Consider the following 24,871-nt stretch of genomic DNA (forward strand, 5'->3'; position numbering starts at 1 on the left):
TGTGTACCCCAGCTGGTACTAAAGACAAAGAAATTGTTTGGTGACAGATATAGTAACAATGAAACATAAAAGATATTAAAGGAGAACTAGGAAGCAGGGGCATCTTCATCAATATATTCTGTTTCCACCTCCACTGTATCCAATTTAGCACCAAGACGAGCCTCCATTTGAGTCATCTGGTCAGCTAATGAGGCTAAGGAAACACGAATTTCATCTTGAAATTTGAAGAAGCGATCCTGCAAATCATCAAGCTTAAGAAGAATAGAGTATAAAGGAGCAGTAGGAATGGTTGTCTGATCAAAGCTTTGTTTTTGAAAAGGGTGAACAGGTGGTGGTGATCTTGGTGTTGGTGATGGTGGTGGTGATGGGAAATGATGGGATGGTGGAGTGGTTGGCTTTGGTGAGGGAAAATGACTGGGTTCAGCCCTAGAGTCATCATCAAGAGTAACTTCAGGTCCCATCCCCTGGTCTTCTTCCTCCTTATCAGAAGGAACAACCTCCTGTTCCTTAACTCCAGCTCCTTCTTTCTCCTGTTCCTCCTTCTCCACTTCTTCCTCTTCTTCCTGTTCCTCCTTTTCCTTCCCCTCTTCCTCCTGTTCCTCATCATCAGAATCAATTTCAATCTGTTCCACAGCATTTTCAAGGATCCCTTCCTCATTTAATCTAAGGCGCAAATTACTCAAACATTTTGCACCTATCATGTTACTGGGACCCATAGGAAAACTATATTCTCCAAGTGGAACACCAAATTTTGAGAAAATCCAGGACAACAAACCACCATAGCCTACCATACATCTTTTGGCTATACAATCATTTAAATGCGAAATCATCAAGGAAGGAAAATTAATCTTTATATTGTTCACCATACAGTAAATCAAAGTGGCATCTCGAAGACTTACCTCACTACGTTTTGAATTTCGTGGTAAAATAAACCTTCGAGCAATGTTGTAAAGTAACTTGTGTAAGGGGGACAAAACATTGTGACTCACTTTACCTCTCTTTTGCCTAACACCTAAACATCTCCAAACATCCTTTTCATCAATCCCAGAAAACTCAATTTTTGACCCAACATAGTAAACATCAAAGCCAGTGGCTGGTACTCCTAGCCACTCTCCTAACATCATACTATCAAACTCAATTTTAATTTCTTTAATTGAACTTGAACAGACTCCATAATTAATAGAAAAGTTAGAGATGAACTCACGCATAATTTCTGGGTAAATGGGATTGCAGCAGTAATCGCCCATGAGTGATTCCCAATGTTGAGTTTGTAAAATTTTGTGAAATTGAGGAAAGTTTGTAGTCTCATACCACTCTTTGTCAAGGCCAAAGCCAACTGACATTTCTTTAGATAGTTCCTCAGCATTCAAGTAGTGGGTTACCTTGATTTTCTTGACAGAACGTGTTAGAGGTGTCTTGGATCCTCTTGTTCTCTTACTGCCTGCATGTGTTTCCGGAGAGATGGGGGTTCCCTCCTGTTCTTTTGATGAAGACTCAGGCTTAGGAGTGTGAGAAGGTGGGTAGATGACTTGAAGAGGTACAGGTTGCTTCATTTTAGGACTCTGATTCTTGGTCTTCATAGATGTTTTGAGAGAGAAAAGAAAGAGTAATGGAGAGAATGACGGTTTAGGGTTGAGTGAAAGGGAAAGGGTAATGATTATGAAGTGAAAGATGGAACGTGAGGGAGTGGGTTTATTTGTGAGAGGTGACGGTTACTAAATGTTCCTTATTTATGCATTTTGATACAGAGACACGAAATGGAGACAGATGAATTCGATGATTCAACTCCTACTTCCCAAAAAAAAATTGCTGGAAAAAAAATTTATATATAATTTTTATTTTTTATTTATTTTTTATTTTTATTATATATTTATAATAAGAAAATGATAATATTATGCTACTACCGTTTGATCAAAATAATCATGCAATCATAAGAACATTCAAAGTATATTCCCTTAAAAAATGCGTACCTGATCCTTTCGATAATTGATCTTTCAATCAAGTTTATTGTGGTTGATTGATCATTTTCAATTTTTATTTTGTCTCTAAGAATCATATATGACACTTCCTTTAATGCAGCTTGATCATGCCAAGTTCCAATCTCATTTTCTCATGTTGTTCCCTTGGAAGCGGTTTGGTCATGATATCTGCTATTTGCTCGTTAGTGTTTACATGCTTAACAATGATATTTTTATTTTCAACATTATCCTTAAGAAAATGATGCCTAATATGGATGTGCTTTACTCGTGAGTGATGCACTGGATCTTTGGATATGCATATGGCACTGGTATTATCGCAATAAATAGGAACACATGCATACTTAATACCAAAGTCTCTTAGCTGCTGCTTTATCCATATCATTTGGGAACAGCAAGCTGCTGCTGCTACGTACTCAGCTTCAGCAGTTGATAATGCAACAGTGTTTTGTTTCTTGGAGCTCCACGAAACTAAACATGAGCCAAGAAATTGTACCATACCTGACGTGCTTTTTCTATTAACAAGATCTCCTGCATAATCTGCATCACTAAAGCCTTTCAAATCAAAGACATCACTTTTAGGATAAAATAATGATAAATCATCTGTTCCCTTTAGATATCTCAAAATACGTTTCACTGCAGTTAGATGTGATTCTTTAGGGTTAGATTGAAATCTTGCACATAAACCAACACTAAATGAAATATCGGGTCTACTAGCAGTTAGATATAATAAAGATCCAATCATGCCTCTATACATAGTTTGGTCAATATTTGTTCCATTTGTATCTTCATCTAATCTTACATTAGTAGCCATGGGTGTATGGTTGGTTTTAGCGTTATTCATGCCATATTTCTTAAGAAGTTCTTTTATATATTTTTGTTGATGAATAAAGATACCATTAGCAGTTTGTTTAATTTGCAAACCAAGAAAGAAATTTAATTCTCCCATCATGCTCATTTCAAATTCAGTGCTCATAAGGTTAGCAAATTCTTTACATAGCAATTCATTTGTGGCACCAAAAATAATATCATCAACATATATTTGAACAACTAATATATTGGAACCTTTATTCTTAAAGAATAAGGTTTTATCAATTTTACCTCTAATAAAGTCATTTTGAATCAAAAACTTTGATAGTCTTTCATACCATTGCCTTGGAGCTTGTTTCAACCCATAAAGAGCTTTATCAAGCTTATAGACATGATCAAGACACGAGGTATTCTCAAAGCCAGGCGGTTGTTCAACAAAAACTTCTTCATCAAGAAAACCATTCAAGAAAGCACATTTCACATCCATTTGATATAATTTAAAGTTCATAAATGCAGCAAAAGAAATTAAAATTCTAATAGCTTCTAACCTTGCTACTGGAGCAAATGTCTCAGTATAATCAATACCTTCTTGTTGATTGTACCCTTTGACCACGAGCCTTGCTTGTTTCTTACAATTATTCCATGCTCATCTAGTTTGTTCCGAAATACCCACTTCAAACCAATTACCTTCTTGTGTTTTGGTTTGGGTTCTAAATGCCATACTTTGTTCCTTTCAAATTCGTTCAATTCATCTTGCATGGCTACAACCCATTCGGAATCCTTTAGAGCTTCTTCGTGATTTTTGGGTTCAAGTGATGATAGGAACGCAAAATGTGCACAAAAATTTCTCATTTGAGATCGAGTTTGTGTTCCTTTATTCAAATCACTTACAATCAAATCAAGAGGATGGTCTTTTTGATATCTCCAAGGTTTTGGCACAAAATCTCTTGTGGGAACAGTAGCATGTTCTGGTTCATCAGCTTGATTAACATTCTGTTCAGCTACTGGATTGTTCTGCTCATCTGTGGGAACAGCTGGATTGGGAACAGTCTGCTGTTCCTGATGTTCTGGCAGTTCCTGAACTTGATCAATACTTTCTGCTTCTGCTGGAACCGGCTGTTCACCAGCTGTTTCTTGATCATGCACTTTCAATTCTTCATCATCTTCCTCTAGATTTGCAAGACCTAACTTAAAATTATTTGTATCCTGTTCACTTGACAAAAAGTTAGTTTCATCGAAAATTATGTGAACGGATTCTTCCACACTCATTGTTCTTTTGTTATAGACTCTATATGCCTTACTTTGAGATGAGTAGCCAAGAAATACTGCTTCATCACTTCTTTCATCAAATTTACCTATATTCCGTTTTCCATTAACATGTACAAAACATTTGCATCCAAACACACGAAAATAGGCAATATTTGGTTTAACACCTTTAAACAGTTCATAGGGTGTCTTAGAAGTGATTGGTCTTATCAATACTCTATTTAAAATATAACATGCAGTATTAACAGCCTCGGCCCAAAAATTTCTAGGTAAGCCACTAGCAATTAACATAGTTCTAGCCATTTCTTCTAAAGTTCTATTTTTCCTTTCTACAACACCATTTTGTTGTGGTGTTCTAGGGGCGGAAAAATTGTGACTTATTCCATATTCATTGCAATAACTCATAAAACTTGAATTTTCAAATTCTTTACCATGATCTGACCTTATGTGAACAATTTGATTATTGGTAGATTTTTGTATTTTGTTAGCGAAAGAAACAAACTCATTAAAGGCTTCATCTTTACTAACTAGAAATAAAGTCTATGTAAATCTACTATAATCATCAATAATAACAAACACATATCTCTTGCCACTACGGCTTTGTATACTCATAGGTCCACACAAATCCATATGTAATAATTCAAGCGTTTTTGAGGTGGTCACAACATTCTTTGGTTTAAAAGATGACCTAACTTGTTTTCCTTTGGCACAAGGATCACATATTTCATCCTTAAGGAATTTTATAGCTGGTAGTCCTGTAACTAGGTCTTTAGATCTTAATGTATTAATCAATGAATAACTAGCATGACCTAGACGCTTATGCCAAAGAAGTGGGTCGTCTTCTATAACACTTAGACACGTTAGACTGTTTCTGGGAACAGTGTCCAGGTCCACCACATAAGTGTTCCCTTTCCTGATTCCCTCAAGAATGATGTCTCCTGTGTCGTTCCTAGAAGTAATGCACTTTTCAGAAGTAAAGTTTACAGAGTTACCCTTATCACAAAATTGAGAAATGCTGAGTAAGTTGTGTTTCAAATTCTCGACTAAAAATACATTATCAATGGCGTGGGAACATGACCTTCCAACCTTTCCTTTGGCGATTATCTCACCCTTCATATTGTCACCGAAGGTTACTGTTCCTCCATCATAGGCTTCAAGTGAGAGAAATTTAGATTTGTCACCCGTCATATGCTTGGAACACCCACTGTCGAGATACCATGAGCTGTTCCCCCTCACTTGGACCTGTAAGATAATTAATTGTTAATTATAGGAACCTAAACTTTCTTGGTTTCCTTGTCGATCTTACATGAATCATATTTATCAATTTGAATGTTATCGACATAATTTCTGTTAGAGACAGTATACTGTTCCCTTTTGGTGCACTGTTCCTTCAGATGGCCAGCTTTACCACAGAAGGTACAGTACCTGTCTCTAGGAAGATCAACGTAAGCTTTCTTACTTTTGTTATTCTTAAAATATTTTAGGCCTTGTGATTTCTTACTTTTAGCATCTAGAATCCATTTGGGAGTTATTTTGATTTTCCCTTTTTCTCTTGAATTTAATTCAAGATTATTATTGTTGTTACGGTTGGATTCCGAATTCATTTTTAAATATTGAAAATCATTGCATAAATCTTTAGTAGATGCATCTATCAATTCCTCATTTAAGCCTAATAATTTGTATTGCGATAGCTCAATGTTAAGAATAACATTTTCCTTCTTAAGTCTCTCCATATTTTCCTTTAGGATTATATTTTGGTCCAACAAACCGAAAAATCTGTTTTGGACATCATGTCTAAAGGTGTTTATGTATGAGACATGGTCTTTGCTTACCTTAAGTTCCTTTTCTAACCCGAGACACTTATCATTGCAATTTTCAAGTTTAACTTGTGCCTCTTTTAACAACTCTTTTAATTCATTTTTACTTGGATTGAATGAATGGTCAGAGAATGAATTAGAAATATTTACCTGCTTTTCCTTGCCTTTATGTGTAGCCATGAGACATAGGTTAGCTGTCTCCTCTTCTTCGGGAACAATAGTTTCATTCTCACTTTCAGTTTCTCCCCATGCAGCAATCATGGCCTTACGAAAGTCAGTCTTGTTAAAATTCTCTTTGTTCAACGGTCTTCTTGAATCTCTTGTCTTTCCCTTACCCTTTTCATTCTTCCATGTTGGGCAATCCTTGATGAAGTGTTCGGTACTTCCACATTTGTGGCATTCAAGATTTTTTGTTCTTCTTTCTTTGTTGTTTCTTTGATTTGCATACCTGCTGTTCCTGAAGAACTTCTTGAATTTTCGTACCAACAAAGCAGCCTCTTCTTCATCACATTCTGATTCGTCCTGTTCCCCCGCTGCCAGAGCCAGTCCCTTGTTCCTGGAACTGTCTGCTGTTCCCAAATGCAATTCATGCGTCATTAGGGAACCAGCCAGCTCCTCTAGATTAAACTTTGTAAAATCTTTGGACTCTTGTATAGCAGTAACCTTGGCCCTCCAGCGCTCATCTTGAGGAAGGCTCCTAAGAATCTTCCTTACTTGTTCATCAGTGGGAATTATTCTTCCAAGAGAGACAAGCTCGTTTGTTATGTTGGTGAACCTAGTGAACATCTCTTGGATACTTTCTCTTGGCTCCATAACAAATCTCTCGTATTTAGACATTAACAAATCAATTTTGGACCGTTTTACTTCACTTGTTCCCTCATGGGTAACAGCAAGCAGGTCCCAAATTTGCTTAGCGGATTTGCACCCCATAATTCTATTATGCTCGTTTGGTCCAAGACCACAATGAAGTAATTTTATAGCAAGAGCATTTAATTCCATTTTCTGAAAATCTTCTTTTTCATATTCGGTTATAGGTTTGGGAACAATTTCATTGTTGGAGTTAGTAGTGGTTACCTCAAAATCTCCGATTTCTATGACTCTCCAAACTTGATAATTTTCCGCTTTGATGAAGATCTCCATCCTATTCTTCCAGTATGTATAGAATTTTCCATCGAACATTGGCGGTCTTTGAGTTGAATACCCTTCTTCCATTCGCTCGTTCATAATTGACATTTTTCGGGAACACCAGAATCTGCCCTCAGGGTTTCCTGATCTTCTGGGAACAGGGCTCTGATACCAATTGTTGATTCAATTAGGAACGGGAACAGCAACAAGAGGGGGGTGAATTGTTGTTGTTGCAAGTTTAAACGATTGTGCCCTGTTTTTGCGGAATTATTCAAAATAAATAAAGCTTAAACTAAGAGCAAAATAATAAGAGAGACGCACGATTTTACGTGGAAACCTTTTGGGCCTAAACAAAAGGAAAAACCACGACCACTTGGGATTTCTAACAACTTCACTATGTTTAAGGCAATTAGTTACAATTACAATAAACACCTTACTTCACTCGAAGCGAAACAACTAGGCCAACTCTTCACTCTCTAATTGCTTTACTCAAAGCAACAAACTTAGCTTTACAATAAGCTAATCCTCTCTAGCTTTACTAAAAGCTATCTAACTTCCCCCTTAGACTCACCCGAGTCTAATTACATAAACTCTCAAATTCCCTTACAAAAAGGATAGAAATTCTCTAAAATAAATCAAAGAGTTGCATCAAGAAAATATTCTAAATTAATTGGCAATTTTAAGAACAAAATATTTCTTGTAAAATCCAACAAAAACGTATGAAAAACACTTAAGCACAAAACGTTGGATTACTTCTCATTTTTTTAAAAACCGGAATTAACTTGCAATTTATAGAAAATAATATTCCTAAGAAAATGGAATAACCCAATCCATTATCCCACTATCAAAAGATCATGGGAGAAATGTGGATTAAGCAAACACACGGTTATTTCCATAAGATTTGATTAAGTCAAATCACACGTGTACAAAAACAATAACCGTTGTTCCCTTAATAACCGCTGTTCCCTAAAGTAGCAGTTTCTTCAGTAGTAATTCCTGTTCCCCAAATTAATGGCTGGAACTTCATGCTATATTTTAGAAAACGGTTAATCTTAGTGGGAATGATTGCTTGCTAATTTTTAGGAATAAAAACCGGTTAGAAAGATTTGCTAAGACTAATTCAAAGTCAATTAATTCTATTTTTAACAAATCCAGGATTTACTAAAAATAGATCCTAAAATAAAGGATCTTAACAAATAAAACGTGAATTCATTTTCTTTAACAAAAACGATTAGCCAATTAACTTTAATAAATTATTACTGCAACAATTTAATTTAAAATACATTAACTAAAAAAATAATAATTAAAATATGATAACCAGAATTTTTAGTCAACGTAGTCAACCTTCAGCTCAGGAACAGTGTGTTGTCTCCAGACTTCAGTTTAGCTAGAACATCCAACTTGGGAACAGTAGATCTGCTGTCTCCATTTTACATCCCAAGCAATATACTTCTCCTAACATCAATTGAAACCTTTTGACATGTATGTTTCCATAAGCTAAGGCATAGGTACTATCAACGATCATAATCATAATCGGATATCGACCTGCACAATCTCTAAAAACATGTTTGCTTAAATAAAGTGTAGTCATCATCAAAACTCAAGAGGTCCAACAGCGATAAAATAGGCGACAAAGAGTTTGTCGCAAAAAAGTTTTTACTGTTCAATTAAACTTCTCTCGCCCAATTACTAAAAAATAAACCATCTAAAAATTTTGAACAATATTGGCGACAAAAAATGTCTTCTTGTTATTAATTTTGTCGCCAAACTTAGAGATAAAAGCTTTCTTTTTGTTGCCAAAATTTTTTTTTGTAGTATGGGATGATCTTTGATAATCAAATGGTAATCAAACATCATTATTTTTTATTATGCAATCGTACCAAACTTTAGGAGGCCACTAGCTGTACGAAAAATAAGGCTGAGTGCTACTAAGAGTACAGCCTATTTATATTTATATGGAAATGTGTGGGAAAATAATTTATTAGATAATTTTAGTTTATTTGACATAGATAAATTGTTGAATGGTCAAACTATTTAATCATTTGATGTTAAGCTAGTTGAAACAAGTTGTTGTTATGAATCAATTATTTTTAAACAAACGTCGCCTAACAACGTGTTCAAATCAAATTGGCAAATCGTTTTGATAAAATTAATTAATCAAATTCGTCACTCTAATTGGCTAATAATTATCAGCTATCAGTCATTTGCCTAACATGCCTAAACGAGCTATAAAAATCATATTTGAGAATGTTTGAAAAGTTTCACAAAATCACTTTTTACAATCATTTTTCTTCAAAAACAAGTTTATAGTTAATAATTTTTATTTCAATGTATCAACATACTTTCTCCGTTTCATAATACTTGCTACTAAATATAATATATTATGTAGGAAAATATCACTATCAATAACAAGTATTATGAAACAAAGGAAGTACATATTAAAGACAACTATGAAATTTAACCGTTAAATTCCATGCGGTAAAAAGAGAAAAGAATTGAAGAAGACTTGTAATTGGAGGTCACGTGCCTGTCCAATCATCAATTGATAATCAAACTTCATAATATAAATATCATTAAAATGATGGTAATTGAGACAAGAATGGTTGTATAAAGTCGTTTTTCAAAAAATTTATAAAAGAAGTTTTATAGAAATATTATTATATACTTTCTCTATTCCAAAATATTTGCGACATTTTTTTATGCAGTTTAATAGACTAATTTAAATACTACAACATAATTTGCTTTTAGTGAGATATATTTAGCGACATTTAATTTAAATGTCGCTATTTCAAATTTCTAATAGTATATATAGAGGATTTAATGGTCATTTTTTAGACCCTTTAGCAGCATGATAAAAAATCACACTAAAGCTTTTTACGACATAGGATCTAGTAAAATTTCTCATAAATGTCATTATAGATTATAGTAACAATTACATATGCCACTAAAAACCAAGTAAAGTGTCGCTAAATCACTTTATAGTAGAACTTAAAATAAAAACCAATAATTATTACACTAAATTTATGAATTAGTGGCATTTTTTAATACCACTAAATCCAATGTTGCAAAAAGTTAAATTTGTTGTAGTGAAATTTTAATATTTCTAATTATATATAATAAAAAATAATAAAAATTTGATATTAATAATATTTGCAATAAGACGAATTAAACAAGATCTCATTTGACTATGTTTTAATTTATAGTTGCAAATAATATGAAATGGAAGAAGTAGTATTAAAGGTAGTATCCCAAAAAAAATTTTGTATTTGATGAAATTAGAATTACATATGGAAATATATATTTGAGTATACTACTTTGTGCCTTTGAATTTGCATTAAAAGGAAATAGAGTGTTATTTAAGAATAAAGTGAATATTGTAATAAATATATGGAGAATTAATTGTATTAATGAAATTTTTAAAAAGTTAAAATGTATGGATGAGATTAAAAAAAGTGGTAGACTATTATTCAAAAATAGAAATAATGTAAAATAAGTGGGATTAACCAAATTGACAATTAATATAAAATGAGTGGAACGTAAGGAGTAAGCTAGGTTCTACTCAGGGAATAAGGTGGCTAGAGAAAGAAGCATTTAGTATTGAATTCAGGTTTTTAAATGAAAGTTGTATATCTTTTAAGTAAGATAAGACTTAATTTTTTTACATATGAAACTATTATTCATAATTCATCCTATATTCCTTCAAATTTGCTACTAATAATAATATATTGTGAAGACAAATATCACTTATTCAGTTACGAATTCAAACACATACATATAGAGTATTGCATATAATAATCCTTTATTTATATGTATAAGTGAAACTTTTATCCCAAAACATATAGAAGTTAAGTCATAACTTATAAGAAGGGAGTAGGGCCAATATCTTGGGGCTCAGCATATAGAAGTATTTCACTTAATTTATGAATTTTAATTTAAGAAAAATAGCTAAATTTGAATCAATTTATTTAATTTATTCTAATATCTATTTTTATATTTTGTCTATCCTTCTGAAAAAGTAATAATTAATTTTAAAGTAAATGATATTATTTTAAAGGAATAGAGAAAATTTAAGGCTACGAAACAAAACAATGTAATAGTGCAAAAGGAAAAAAATGTTGCAATAAAAACGTACTTATATACTTTCTCCTTTCCGTTTTAGTCACTACATTTGCATGGGCACGGGAATTAAGAAAAGTGATTGACCTACACTGTAGCTGATTGTTTACTTTATAGAGTATAGTATTTTATTATTGTTAATTGAAAAAGAAAAAGGAAAAATAGGTTGTTAGGTTACTTTATAGAGTATAGTATAATATTTTATTATAGAGTATAGAGTATAGAGTAGGATAAAAATAGGGGTAGGTAGAACTTTAAATGATTGTTTTATTACTAAAAACGGAAATATAGCAAGTAATATAAAATTGTCAAAAATAGAAATGTAGCGGATATTATGAAATAGAGGAAGTATATAGCAAGGATGAAGACAAAGTTCAAGTCTTAAAAAATATTTTATGGTTCACGTAAAGCTAAAATACTACGTAGTACTACTGGTTCATTTAGATTTTGGTCCACATCAAAGTACAAATCTTCGTTTAGTACTACAATCACACACCCTTTATCTACAAATAAACATTCACAACTTGCTCTCCTTCTAATTTTGATATCATTACTACATAATTTAAAATATTTTTTAAGGAGACATATTTTGTGAGAATACTATATATTAGTTTTATTCTTATTTATTAAACTCTTTGGAGCATAATAAAAAATTATACTAAAATTTTTCGCGCTCACAAATATCACTATAGGCTATTCGCTATAGTGACAATTACATTTGTCATTAAAAATTCAAATAAAGTGTCACTAAATCATTTTATTGTGAAATTTAAAATAAAAACTATAATTATAACTCTATAAATATGTGACATTTTTTAAATGTCACGTAAATTATATTAGTAACATTATTAAACAAAAATATAATTTATTAATTAATAATATTTATTAACTAAACAAATAATTAAAGATCTTAGGTTAAACCATTTGAGAATTATTAAACAATTATATTACTCAATATAGTAACCACATAGGAATCCAGGGGGGTTTCTAAATTATTAAATAATTATATTAGTAACATTATTTATACCTAGATTTTTTTAATAAAATAATTTACAAATTGATAATATTTATTAACTAAACAAATAAAATAATTGTAATATAATATGCCAAATTGCCAACACTTATTTATTGCATGCTTAAGTAGGAGTAATATTTATTAACTAAACAAAGAATAACAGATGTTAGGGTAAACCATTTGTGTATTAAAAGAATTAGTACTAAAAAAAAAAGAATATGCCAAACTGTTCATGCATGTACTACCGAGATTCGTTGGATGTTAAAGTTTAGACATCAAATTTTGTTTGATTCTCACCATCTACCGATCTTAAGGATTAATTTTCTTCGCTCTAGCCTACCCACAAATAACTAAATAAATTGTATTTTTTCTCTCAAGTTTTAAGTTGAGATAAATATGTTAAAAAAATTAAACTTAAAAAAATAAATGTAAACATATATGTATGGATATTTCATTTTGTTTTAAGAGCATATTCAATAACATATTTTTTATTTTTTGACATTTTAAAATTGCTATTGATAATAATATTTTAGAAGGAAAAATTTTAGTAGCATTCTACTTCTACATGTCAAGAATGTATGGTGTCTCCTCTAAATAGAACATGACAAACTTATAAAAGTAGGGTATTATTAAATTTCACCACCCCTTATATAATGAATTTTCAATATTGCCTCTACATAATTTACGAATTTAAAAACTCTAACATATCTCAACACTCTCTAAATTAAAACAAGCTAAAACTTGAAATCGATTTGCAATGGCGAACCAAAATGAACATGAATACAATTCGGTAAGTAATTCAATCGATTCAATTTAAAAAAAAAAAAAATTTGATGAACACCAGTCCCGCACGATGGACCCAACCGCGGTCCAGTCGCGCATTTTACGAGACCCATCTGTGGCCCGATCACGTGCGACTCCTCTTTTTTTAAAAAAAAATTTTATTCCTCTTATTTATTTAAATTATTTTTTATTTTATTATTATTTAATATATGTTGTAGTAAATTATTTTATTTTATAAATTATATTATTATTATTTAAATTATTTTTTATTTAAATTATTGTAGTAATTTAAAATTTATGTTGTAGTGATTTATTTAATTTATAATTTATGTTGTAGTGATTTATTTAATTTATAATTTATGTTGTAGTGATTTATTTAATTTATAATTTATGTTGTAGTGATTTATTTAATTTATAATTTATGTTGTAGTGATTTATTTAATTTATAATTTATGTTGTAGTAATTTATTTAAATTATTTATATTTTATTATTATTTAAATTATTTTATTTTATATATATTTTATTACCTAATTATTATTTACATAATATGTTGTATTGTTAATTGTTAATTTATTTGAAATTCTAATCATTAAACTAAATTATTATTTATTTAGTATTTAATATTTTTATTATTAATGTTTATTTATATAACATTTTATTAACCTAATCTATGTTTTATTTTTATATTTTAAATACTGTTTATTAATGATTGAAAAATTATTTTATATTTGCAGGACTTTGAAAATTTAGGGGACAATGTAGATTACTCTAGTAGATTTGTTACGGATAGGGAATTTGATTCTATAGATGAATTACATGCTTGGGCCGATGAGATAGCAATAGGAATTGGTTTTCAATTTACACGTGCTTTATATAAACAAAAAGAAGGGCGTTCTAGAGTTAGTTTATACTTAAGATGTCACCGCTTTGGTAATATTAGAGGTGATTTGCATAACTTAGATAATGCTACCCGACCTGGTTCTAAAAGTAGAACATGTAGGTGTAAATTTATGATTGTATGTAGTAGTCGTAAACCAGGAGAAAAACCTTGGACGGTGAGGGTGTGTCCTGGTGAAAAAGGAAGACATAATCACACGTTCTTAGTGTACAGAGATGGTCATGTAAGGACAAATAGGTTGACTGTAGATATTCGGCAGCACATACGAGAGTTTAGTGCAACCGGTATGAAACTTGTGTTTATCATGACCTTAATTAAACAAAATTTTCCTGGTTTTTTTGCTAGTATGAATCAAATTTATAATGTAAGACAATTAATTAGGAGAGAAGAGAGGGAGGGTAGGATTTTGCTTCAACATTGTCTTTATATGGCCATAAAGCATAATTAAGTGGTTTGGACATACTTGGATAGTGAAGGGGAGTTGAGTAGATTATTAGTTGCAAATCCTACATCCATCCAGATGATACGTATGTGGCCTTATGTTGTGTTGATAGATACAACTTACAAAACAAACAAACAAAAGTGGTTGCTTTGTGAAATAATTAGAATGACACCAACCAATCACAACTTCTTAGTTGCGTTTTGTTTGATGCGAGATGAGACGTCTGTGTCATATTCGTGGGTGTTGGAGAGATTGAGAGATATTTTTGGCAAAGCTTAGACTCCTAATGTAATCATAACTGATCGAGACGAGGTTTTATCTGCAGCTATTCGTGATGTCTTCCCAGGTAAAAAGGTTATATTGATTAATTATTGTCTTTCTATTTATTGAATATATCTTAATTATATTCAATCTTTTGTTTAATGTAGATGTGCACATTTATTATGCATATGGCATAATACCAATGACATAGAGAACATGGTGGAAAAATTGTGTGGCAGGAAAAGAAATCAACAAGGGCAGATATTCAGGCAAACTAGATAGAACCCCTTGGTTAACAGTTCTACGCTTGCCGAATTTGAAAACAGATGGGAATCGATTGTGGTTACTTGGTCGACTAGGAATAGAAGGGTCGTTCGATATGGCTGGAACATGGATTCCACACAAAGAGAAATTTGTGGGTGCATGGATGAATGACTGTTTACACGTGAGTAACCAGACTACCAGCAGAGTTGAAAGCCAACACTCGTCTTTTCAAGTACTATCTTGGTAGCGGTAATAACTCATTTGATACCCTATTTAAAAGGGCACACGCACAAATAATAAATTAGCAATCGAGGATCCGACAAGTGCTACAGGAATCTATGAATTCTATTTCAAGGTCTTTGTGATATAATTTCTTGAGACCGTTATATTGACATGTATCCATTTTTGCGTTGGAACAATTGCTGCTTAAGCATAACCGTATGTTAGAATTGGGTGATTATGTATTTGACAAATGCGGTTGTGCACTTCAAAGCACCCATGGATTGCCCAGTGCTTGTTACTTTTATTTGTCGATCAGGTCACAAAGGTTCGTTGTATTTGGATGACATACATCCATTCTGAAAAACATTAACGTACATAAAGGTAGAAGCTGACACCAATGAAGGAGTACAGCACGCAAACGCCGATAATAAAGAGTACTTTCAATCGTTGGTTGATGAAGTGTTAAAATCCGATCCCGCAGTTGTACGACGCATGTCTCAGGTATTTGAAGATGAATTACATCCTGATGGTACCGATATACCTGAGCCATATGCAAGTCCACCGAGAAAGGGAAGACCAACGACAAGCAAAACCCTCAGGAGAAACAAAAGCGCTTTTGAATACAACAGATCGTCCTCTAGGGGTCACAGATCGAGATCTTCATCACGTGGGAGATCTAGTGCTCGATCAACGCAATCGTTAGTTGGAATTAACTTTAGTTTCAACTTATCAAGTACATGACTTTCATTTCTGTTATTTACATTAGTTTATTACAATTGAATGTTACTAACCTTTTTTTTATTACAGATGGTTCAGTAGGTCGTGATTTTTCACTCTTTTCATTGCCCAATCACATCTCGCATATTCTTCCTCCTTACTTGTTTGATTGGATTGATGTTATAGGTGATGGTAACTGTGGATTTAGAGCTATTGCCGTCACAGAATTGGGAGGCGAGGAGGCATGGCCTCTTCTACGACGTGTAATGTGCATGGAAATGCAAACAAACAGAGATCAATACCTACGTGTGTATCTATTAGCAGAGACGCTAGAGAATGCTATATTCAGAATTGGTTCACATAGCAAGGGACCTGCACCATTTATTCACTTGTTGGAGGCGCTGATGAGATTGTACTTTGCAGCAACATTTCTTAACATTGGCATTGCGTATTATGGTTCTGCTGACGGTAATCCAAACTATAGCTGTTTAGTTCTTCCGTTAAGGAGAACATCGAGTGTGCATGGTGTAAATAAAGTTATACATATTTGTTGGGTGAATAGAAATCATTATGTTCAACTATTAATGAACGATGATTCATCTCTACTGCCGCCAATCCAGCGATCATGGATAGAAGCAGCTGACAATTCATGTAGATATTTAGAAACACATTTTCGAAGCAGGATTTCTCTTTGGAATAGACTATATAGGGTACAACCACCACAAGGTAATAACACCGCTGAAGATGCAGTCAATTTAGATAGTCCATAGTGTAATTGTTGTGTAAAGAAATATTTAAGTTACCTTTATATCTAGATAGCATTCAATATGTATAATTAAATATGTTAATAAAAAATGTAAAAAACATTGATGTAAATTAATAGAAGCAATTCGAGTAGTTTTGAAATACAACACAACTCCAACAATTAGTTTTTATTTACAAACACAAATAGTCTATGAAGGGCTTAATTACAAACACAAAATAGTCTATGAAGGGCTTAATTACAAACACAAATAGTCTATGAAGGGCCTTGCCCTTTAAAAGCTTGTCATCCGGCAAATAAATCTCTAATTTCTTCCATATTTATATCAACAGTCTGTCTTTCCCAAGGGCTCATATCCACGATAGCAAGCATCCTGAGCAGTGGCGCGATTCGACTAGGAAATTCAGTTGCAAACTGTAAAAAAAAATAGTTTCAACAAAATAATAAACAACATTTAAGTAATGGAAACAGATAAATAGAAACATTATCGTATTCAACTTTGCTATCAGCTGGACCAAAACCAGCATTCGGTCCTTCGTCAGGGAAGAGAAATGGGTGGGAGGACACTCTAAACCAGTCAACGTAATTAGGAATAGCCTCTGATGGAACAGATGCCTGAAAAAGTGCCTAATCACCAACACGGGCACAATATGGGAACGTACTCCATGCCTTAGGGTAAATTAGCGGAGAAGCAACGGTCACGGAATAGGTACTATGTGCCAGTCGCAGAGCCTGGGTAGGTCTCATAGGAGGGGTGAATAACCTGTACAAAACCCAGCTGTTTGACTGTCCTCTCAGGGAAAATACACCTCGACGATATCAAAACAGGTGATATCCCCGATAAAGGCGGGGCGTGGGTGCTCATTTAATAATGCCCTAGAAGAAGTAATGTATGGAGTCCATTCCACCTGCTTAAAAGCAAAATTAGCATAAACAAAATAATCTAAAATTAAAATAAAATGTATAACAATGTGTGATGTGATGTACAAAACCTGTTTCTCTGTCATGGAGTCCAATATACTCCTACAGTTTCTCAGCCTGCTGAGCTCACGAACCGGCTTCTGCGTGGACCACATCTCAGCTATCGTCTTGTTAGGCACATCAGCTTGACGAGGATGGGGGCGGAAGGCCGGAAAGTGCTCGTAGATCCATGTTTGTAACAATGTAAGACAACCAGCAATAGTCTTGCACCCGGCCCTAGACGCCATACCAAGTTGCCGATACAAATACACCAGAGTCACTGCACCCCAAGCAATCTCATCCTGATCGGCATTCACAGTATGTATAGGGTGAGGTTGCATCCCAATTCTAGGCTTATCCACCAACAGCGTTGAACCCATAATAGTAATAGGTTGTAAACTGTGTCTCTAAAGCCTGAGACCGGTGGCACATGTGCATAATTTCACCAACGTTGATGCTCCCGCTAGTGAAGTACCCCTTCCTTCGCAGCTCAGACATGGGCTCTCCAAATAGACCGGCCAGCGCGAGCTTCCACTCACCATCAGCGATTTCCGCCGGGAGTGAACCTTCAATACCAATACCTAAAATGCATTGCACGTCGTGCAACATAATGATCATCTCCCCCTAGGGCATGTAAAAGGTGTTGGTATCCGGCTGCCACCTTTCCACAAAGGTCTTAATTAAAGCATTATCAATGTGTTGGTGCATAATGTATGGTAGACGACCAAGGAGAGTGGTAGGTAAAACTCTGTACAACTCATCAGACATATCTTGCAGTCTGATGATTGCCTCCAGCGGCTTCTTCCTAGTACGACACTCTAAAATCGGAGGCATACGCTCAGAGCCCTAAAAAATAACCTTAAGTATGTACCCCTCGTAGCTGGGTATCAAGCGGGCGTCAGTAGGGCCCTCGGGCTGAGGTGATGTGATCAGCCAATCCGTTTCAGCGGACTGTTGGCGCCTTCTCCCCCGTAGAGCCACATCGTCAACATGGTTGTCTTCTGCATGATCAAAAGCGACCTCTTGTACTACGCCCTGACGGTGTAAACTTACCGGCATGCCCTTGCACGACCTTCCAATCAACTGTCTGACCAAAAGAGCCTTCGTATTCACTATCCTCATCACTAAAGCCCTCTGAATTACTCTGCAGGCTCGTGTGGTCCTCGAAATGAGTACGCACTTGGTGCAGCGTACTCGAATGTTGGGCCTGACTATGTCTTGGCTGCCTCTTCCTGCCTAGCCCATCTAGCTGAACCCGTAACCCCCTCTCAGTAAGGTCGGCCTAGAATTATTTTCGCTCAACATGTCTCTAAAAAAACCCTTTCCTCTTCCTTGATTACTAGCTATTTACTACATTTTGATAATTTAATTAACTATTAATAATAAATTAAAATAATAAAATATTACGTTAAGTTAATTACATGAATAAAAAATAATAACTAATGACCATATTAATTCATGATTAAAAACGATTACGTAATTATAATTAATAAATTCTCGACACTAAAAAGATTATTAAATTAATTACATTAATAATATTAATTTAATGTACATTTAATAATATAAATTATTGACAAATAATATAATTCATACATATAAACTAATTAACATTTAAAATAAATATTATTAAATTAATAAACATTTAATTAATATATTATATAAGTTAATAATTATTAATTTAATATTATTATTATTAATTTTTAAATAATAATAATAATAATAATAAATTAATTAATAACATGTAAAAATCAAAAATTCAAAAAAAAAAAGAAAAGAAAGGAAAGACGAGTCACGCGCGACTCAACCGTGGCTGAATCGCACAAAACGCGCAACTGGACCGCAGCTCAATCGCGCATTTCACGCGACTGAGCCACGGTTCAGTCACGCGTTTTGTGCGACTTAGCCGCGGTTGAGTTGCGCGCGACTCGTCTTTTCTATTATTTTTTTAAAAATTAATTCGATTAAAAATTACCTCGATTTATTGTTGGCGTTTTGAATTCCTTAGCTTTAGCTTTACAAATTTTAAGTTTTGATTTAGTGTTTTTAGAGTGATAAAAGTGTTATTCAATGAGATTGAAGTGTTTTATACAAATTTTATATCCAGGAGCATTTTCGTTAATTCATTAAAATAAGAATGACGATAAAATGAAAAGTTACGAAGTTAAAAAATTGGGTAAAAGTAAGCTAGGAAGCATGTACGTGTAAAGTAATACTATTGTTGTTGCAGCCTTAATTCATGACCTGACGTGGAAAATGAGATCTGGCACAATAAGATTGTCATAGCCCCTAAACGTATCATAGGACAGATTGAGTTTGCCCATTTTTTATTTGTCGCCACCAATTTCATTTTATCGCCACCCCCCCTTGAATGAAATTACGATTTTACCCCTGAAACTTAAAAAATTACGAAAATGCCACTAAGCTTATAATTTATATAAAAACACTTCAAATCCACTCAATAACACTTTCATCACTTCCATAAAATCAAATTCTTCACATAAAATTAAGCGGAGCTAAAACTTTGGAATCGAAATCGTCAACAAAAATTCGAGGTAAGTTTTTTTTAAATGAATCGAAGGAAAAAAAAAAAAAAAAAAAAATTCGATTCGGCCCAGTCGCACAAAACGTGCGACTGTACAGTCGCACGTTTTGTGCGACTGGGCCGAAACCAAAATTTTTTTTTTTTTTTTATTTTTTTTTAAATTTTTGAAAGAGTTCGTTGTTAGTTAATGTTATTTAGTAAATGTTGTAATAATATGTATTATGATAATGTTGTTGTAAGAAGTAGTTATTGATTTACGTATTCGAAAAAGAAAAAAAAAAAATAAAAATAAAACCGGTCGCACGAACCGGTCGCACGAACCGGTCGCAGAAAACGTGCGACTGTACAGTCGCACGTTTTGTGCGACCGGTTCGTGCGACCGGTTCGTGCGACCGGTTTTATTTATTTTATTTTTTTTTATTGTAATGAATTTGTTTAGTGTAATTAATTTATTAAATTTGAGTTGTTTAAATATTTATGAATATAATAATTGTTTAATTATTTGTAAATGTGAAATATTTTACGTGTTGCTTGTTTTTAATTTATTTGATTTTAAGTAATTTAAAATGTTGTCTTAATTTAAATTATGAAAATTCTAGTAAATGGCTGGAAATCAAGGTAAAGGAAAAGGGTTTTTTAGAGGTTTATTAAGCGGCAATAGATCTAGGCCTACTTTACTGAGAGGTGATCCCCATGAGAGGGGGGTTACGGGATCTGCAAGGCGAGCAAGGCAAGAACAAGCGGCCATACATAGTCAGGCCCAACGTTCAAGTACCCTAGAGCAAGTGCGTAGTCGCTTTGAGCGCCAAAGTAGCCTACATAGTCATACGGTCGGCTCAGGTGACGATGATACTGATTACGACGAGTCTCTTAGTCGGGAAGAGTCTCTTGGTCAGGATGAGTCTGCATGTCATCCTGTTGATTGGACGATCGTAAGAGGCCATGCTGTTAAGTTCAAGAGTAGAGGGCAGGGCTCGAGTGGCACTTCTGATCAGGCAGGAGTAAGCCAGGCTGAGGATGCGGCTCCACGGGGGAGGAGGCGATCGCAGTCCGCGGACACGGACTGGTTAATCACATCAGCCCAGCCCGGGGGCCCTGTTGATACTACTTTAATACCCAGCTACGGTGGGCACGTAGCAAAGGCTATATTTGAGGGATCGGAGCGCACCCCTCCGATTTTGGAATGTCGTGCTCGGAAGAAAACGTTGGATTCAATCATTAGACTTCAGGACATGTCTGATGAATTGTACAGAGTGTTACCTGGTACTCCCCTTGGTCGGCTGCCGTATATAATGCACCAGCACATCGACAGTGCTCTCATTACGGCATTTGTGGAAAGGTGGCAGCCTGACACGAACACCTTCCACATGCCGTGGGGGGAGATGACCATAATGTTGCACGACGTGCAACGCATCTTGGGAATTGGCATTGACGGTTCACTTCCCGTGCAACCGTCTGATAATGAATGGCAGCTTGGCCTGGCCGGCCTTTTTGGTATGCCATTGTCGGAGCTGCGTGCGAAGGGGCACTTCACAAGCGGCAGCATTAATGTTGGTGCACTGTTGCAGCTATGCCACCGTTCTCAGTCTATGGATACTCAACGTACCGCCTACTACATGGCTATAGTAGGTTCCACGTTGCTCGTGGATAAGACTAGAGTCGGGATGCGTCCTCACCCTGTTGTTACTGTTACCGCTGATGAGGCTGATATTGCTTGGGGTGCAGTGACGCTTGCTCACATGTATCGCCAACTGGGTATGGCGACAAGGACTGGGTGCAAGACTATTGCTGGTTGCCTGACACTGTTGCAGACATGGATTTACGAGTACTTCCCAGCCTTCCGCCCCCATCCGCGTCAAGCTGACATGCCGAACAAGACAAGGGCAGAGATGTGGTCCCCGCCGAAGCCAATCCGCGAGCTGAGCAGACTGATAGACTGTAGGAGCATACTGGATGCCATGACAGAGGCACAGGTTTTGTACATGACTTCAAACTTAATTGTTTAACTTGTCAAGGGCAGAGATGTTATGTTGATTATGTATTATATTCATTGTGAGCAGGTGGAGTGGACTCCGTACTTGACTTATGATAGGTCTTTATTGAACGAGCACCCACGTACCTCGTATATCGGTGGTATCACCTGTTTCGATATCGTGGAGGTCTATTTGCCTGAGAGGACAGTGAGGCAGCTCGGTTTTGCACAGGAGATTCCCCCGGCTCCGCTGAGACCTACCCAAGCTCTGCGACCAGCACAGGGCTCCTACTCAGTTACATTCGCTTCTTCCTGTATGTTTACGGAGATGTGGAGTAGGTTCCCTTACTGTGCCCGCGTAGTGGAGCAGGCACAGCGTCGCGCATCGGTTCCATCAGAGGCTGCCCCGGATTACGTGGACTGGTTTAGAGTGTCTTCCCACTGTTTTCTTATCCCAGGTGAAGGACCTGCTGCTGCGTTTGGTGCTGCTGATAACAGAGTCGAATATGTTAGTATTCCTAATTATATATTTTATTTTTATGTTTCATAATATGTATTGACTTTGCAATTGTCTGGTTTTACAGTTTGCTGCTGAATTTCCAACTCGACTTGCACCATTGCTCAGGATGCCAGCTATTGCTCAAATGACGCCTCGGGAAAGAGATGCTGCTGATATGTATTTAGAGGATCTTAGAGAGTTGTTTTCCGAATGGCAAGAGTGTAGAGGGCGCAGCCCCTTATAGACATTTACCTGTTTTGTAATGCATGAACAATTGTTGTATTTAATCTTTATGTATGAACAACTTTTTAATCGTTTGAACAATTGAATTATATATAAACACTATGGAGAATCTAAATTCACCGCGTCTCCAGCGGTGTTATTATGCTGTTGTCGTTGTATGTTGCACATTCTACTCCAAAGTGATATCCTATTACGATATTGTCTTTCTAAATCTGCACATGAATTGTTAGCTGCTCTCCAATTTTGTTGGACTGGCGGCACTGGAGATGAATCATCGTTCATTAAAAGCTGAACATAATGATTCCCGTTTACCCAAAGAATATGTATAAGTTTATTTACGCCATGCATTCCCCCTGTTCTTCTTAAAGGAAGCACTAAACAATTGTACATTGGATGACCATCCGCAGAGCCATAATACGCAATTGCTATGTTTAAAAATGTTGCTGCAGAATACAGTGTTGTCGCTTCCAACCAGTGATCGTACGGAGCAGGTCCTTTATTGTGGGCACCAACTCTGAATATAGCTTCCTCCACCGAATCTGCTGATAAATATAAGCGTGCATATTGTTCTCTATGCGTGATGATGATCTTGATCCGCGACCCCTTGAGGACGATCTACTGTACTCAAACGCACTTTTGTTTCTCCTCAAGGTTCTGCTTGTCATTGGTCTTCCTTTCCTCGGTGGACTTGCTTCGGGCTCAGGTATGTCGTGACCATCGGGGTGCAGCTCATGTTCAAGTACCTGAGAGACGCGTCGTAGTACTGAGGGGTCGGATTTTAAAACTTCATCCACCAACGATTGAAAGTACTCTTTATCATCGGCGTTTGCGTGCCGTACTTCTTCGTTCGCGTCTTCTTCTGCATCTAAATACTTTAACGTTTTCCAAAACGGATGTATATCGTCCAAGTACAGAGCACCATTAGACCTGATAGACAAGTAACAGTAACACGCGCATGGTAATCCGTGGGTTTTTTGAATGACACAACCGCATTTTTCTAAAAGACAACTGCCCAGGGTTAGCATCCGGTTGTGCTCCATCATCAATAGTTCCAAGGCAAATATAGAAACATGACGATACAACGGTCGTAGAAAATTTAGTCGCGACGTTCTTGAAATGGAATTCTTAGATTCCTCAAGAGCATGTCTTATTTTTGATTGTTGATTCATAATTTGTGCGTGCGCCCTTTTAAACAGCGTATCGAATGAGCTATTACCGCTACCCAAGTAGTACTTGAAGGAAGAGTGTTGACTTTCAACTCGACTGGTAGTCTGGTTACCCAAGTGCAAACAATCATTCGTCCACGCACGCACATATTTCTCTTTGTGAGGAATCCATGTTCCTGCCAAATATTGCACGACTCTCCGGTTCCTAGTCGACCAAGTGGACACAATCCCTTCCCATCTGTTTTCAAAATCGGCGATCGTCATACTGTTAACCAAGGGGTTCCATTTTGTTTGCCTGAATAACTGGCCCTGTTGATTTTTCTTGCCGCCACACAATTTATCGACCATGTTCTCCACGTCATTGCCAATATGCCATACGCATAATAGATGTCGTACATCTGCATTAAACATAAATTTAAAATTAATTCAGAAATATATAATACATAGATCGACGATAATTAATAATTAAAACATGTTTACCTGGAAAGACAGCATGAATAGCTGCAGACAAACCTTCATCCCGATCCGTTACGATTACATCCGGCGTCTGCACTGTCCCGTAAATATCCCTCAACCTCTCCAACACCCAAGAATAAGACACAGCCGCCTCATCTCGCATCAAACATAATGCAACCAAGAAATTATGATTCGTTGGCGTCATTCCAATGATTTCGCAAAGGGGCCACTTTTGCTTATTCGTTTTGTACGTTGTGTCTATCAACACAACATGGGGCCACGAACGTAGCATCTGGATAGAAGTTGGATTCGCAATCAATAATCTAGTCAACTGATCCTCACTATCCAAGTCCCTCCAAACTACATAATTATGCTCCGTGGCCATATACAGACAGTGTTGAAGAGGAGTCCTACCATCCATCTCTTCTCTCCTCATTGACTGTCTCTCATTGTAAATTTGATTCATACTAGCATAAAAACGAGGAAAATTTCTTCTAATTGAAGACATTATAAATGCTGGTTGCATGCCAGTTGCACTTAGATCTCGTATGTGCTGC

The 24,871-nt window shown here is 35.4% G+C and overlaps 1 protein-coding gene across 1 annotated transcript; it reads left to right on the plus strand.

The window, feature by feature from the left end:
• The first annotated feature begins 19,768 nt into the window (after positions 1-19,768).
• Positions 19,769-22,793, plus strand: LOC130801778 (protein MAIN-LIKE 1-like). The gene is made up of 4 exons (XM_057665655.1): positions 19,769-19,988; positions 20,578-21,951; positions 22,039-22,458; positions 22,535-22,793. Exons 2-4 carry the CDS (start codon positions 20,581-20,583, stop codon positions 22,691-22,693), a joined length of 1,950 nt encoding a protein of 649 aa, XP_057521638.1. The 5' UTR covers positions 19,769-19,988; positions 20,578-20,580; the 3' UTR covers positions 22,694-22,793.
• The last annotated feature ends 2,078 nt before the right edge of the window (positions 22,794-24,871 follow it).

The sequence above is a fragment of the Amaranthus tricolor genome, chromosome 15 (assembly GCF_026212465.1).
Source record: "Amaranthus tricolor cultivar Red isolate AtriRed21 chromosome 15, ASM2621246v1, whole genome shotgun sequence".
Classification (NCBI taxonomy): Eukaryota; Viridiplantae; Streptophyta; class Magnoliopsida; order Caryophyllales; family Amaranthaceae; genus Amaranthus; species Amaranthus tricolor.

What these genes read in the sequence shown, in the direction of transcription:
- LOC130801778 (XM_057665655.1), top strand. Translation starts at nt 20,581, where the DNA reads ATGGCTGGAAATCAAGGTAAAGGAAAAGGGTTTTTTAGAGGTTTATTA. An exon ending in ATGCCATGACAGAGGCACAG is followed by an intron (nt 21,952 to 22,038) that starts GTTTTGTACATG and finishes CATTGTGAGCAG; the next exon opens with GTGGAGTGGACTCCGTACTT. An exon ending in CTGATAACAGAGTCGAATAT is followed by an intron (nt 22,459 to 22,534) that starts GTTAGTATTCCT and finishes CTGGTTTTACAG; the next exon opens with TTTGCTGCTGAATTTCCAAC.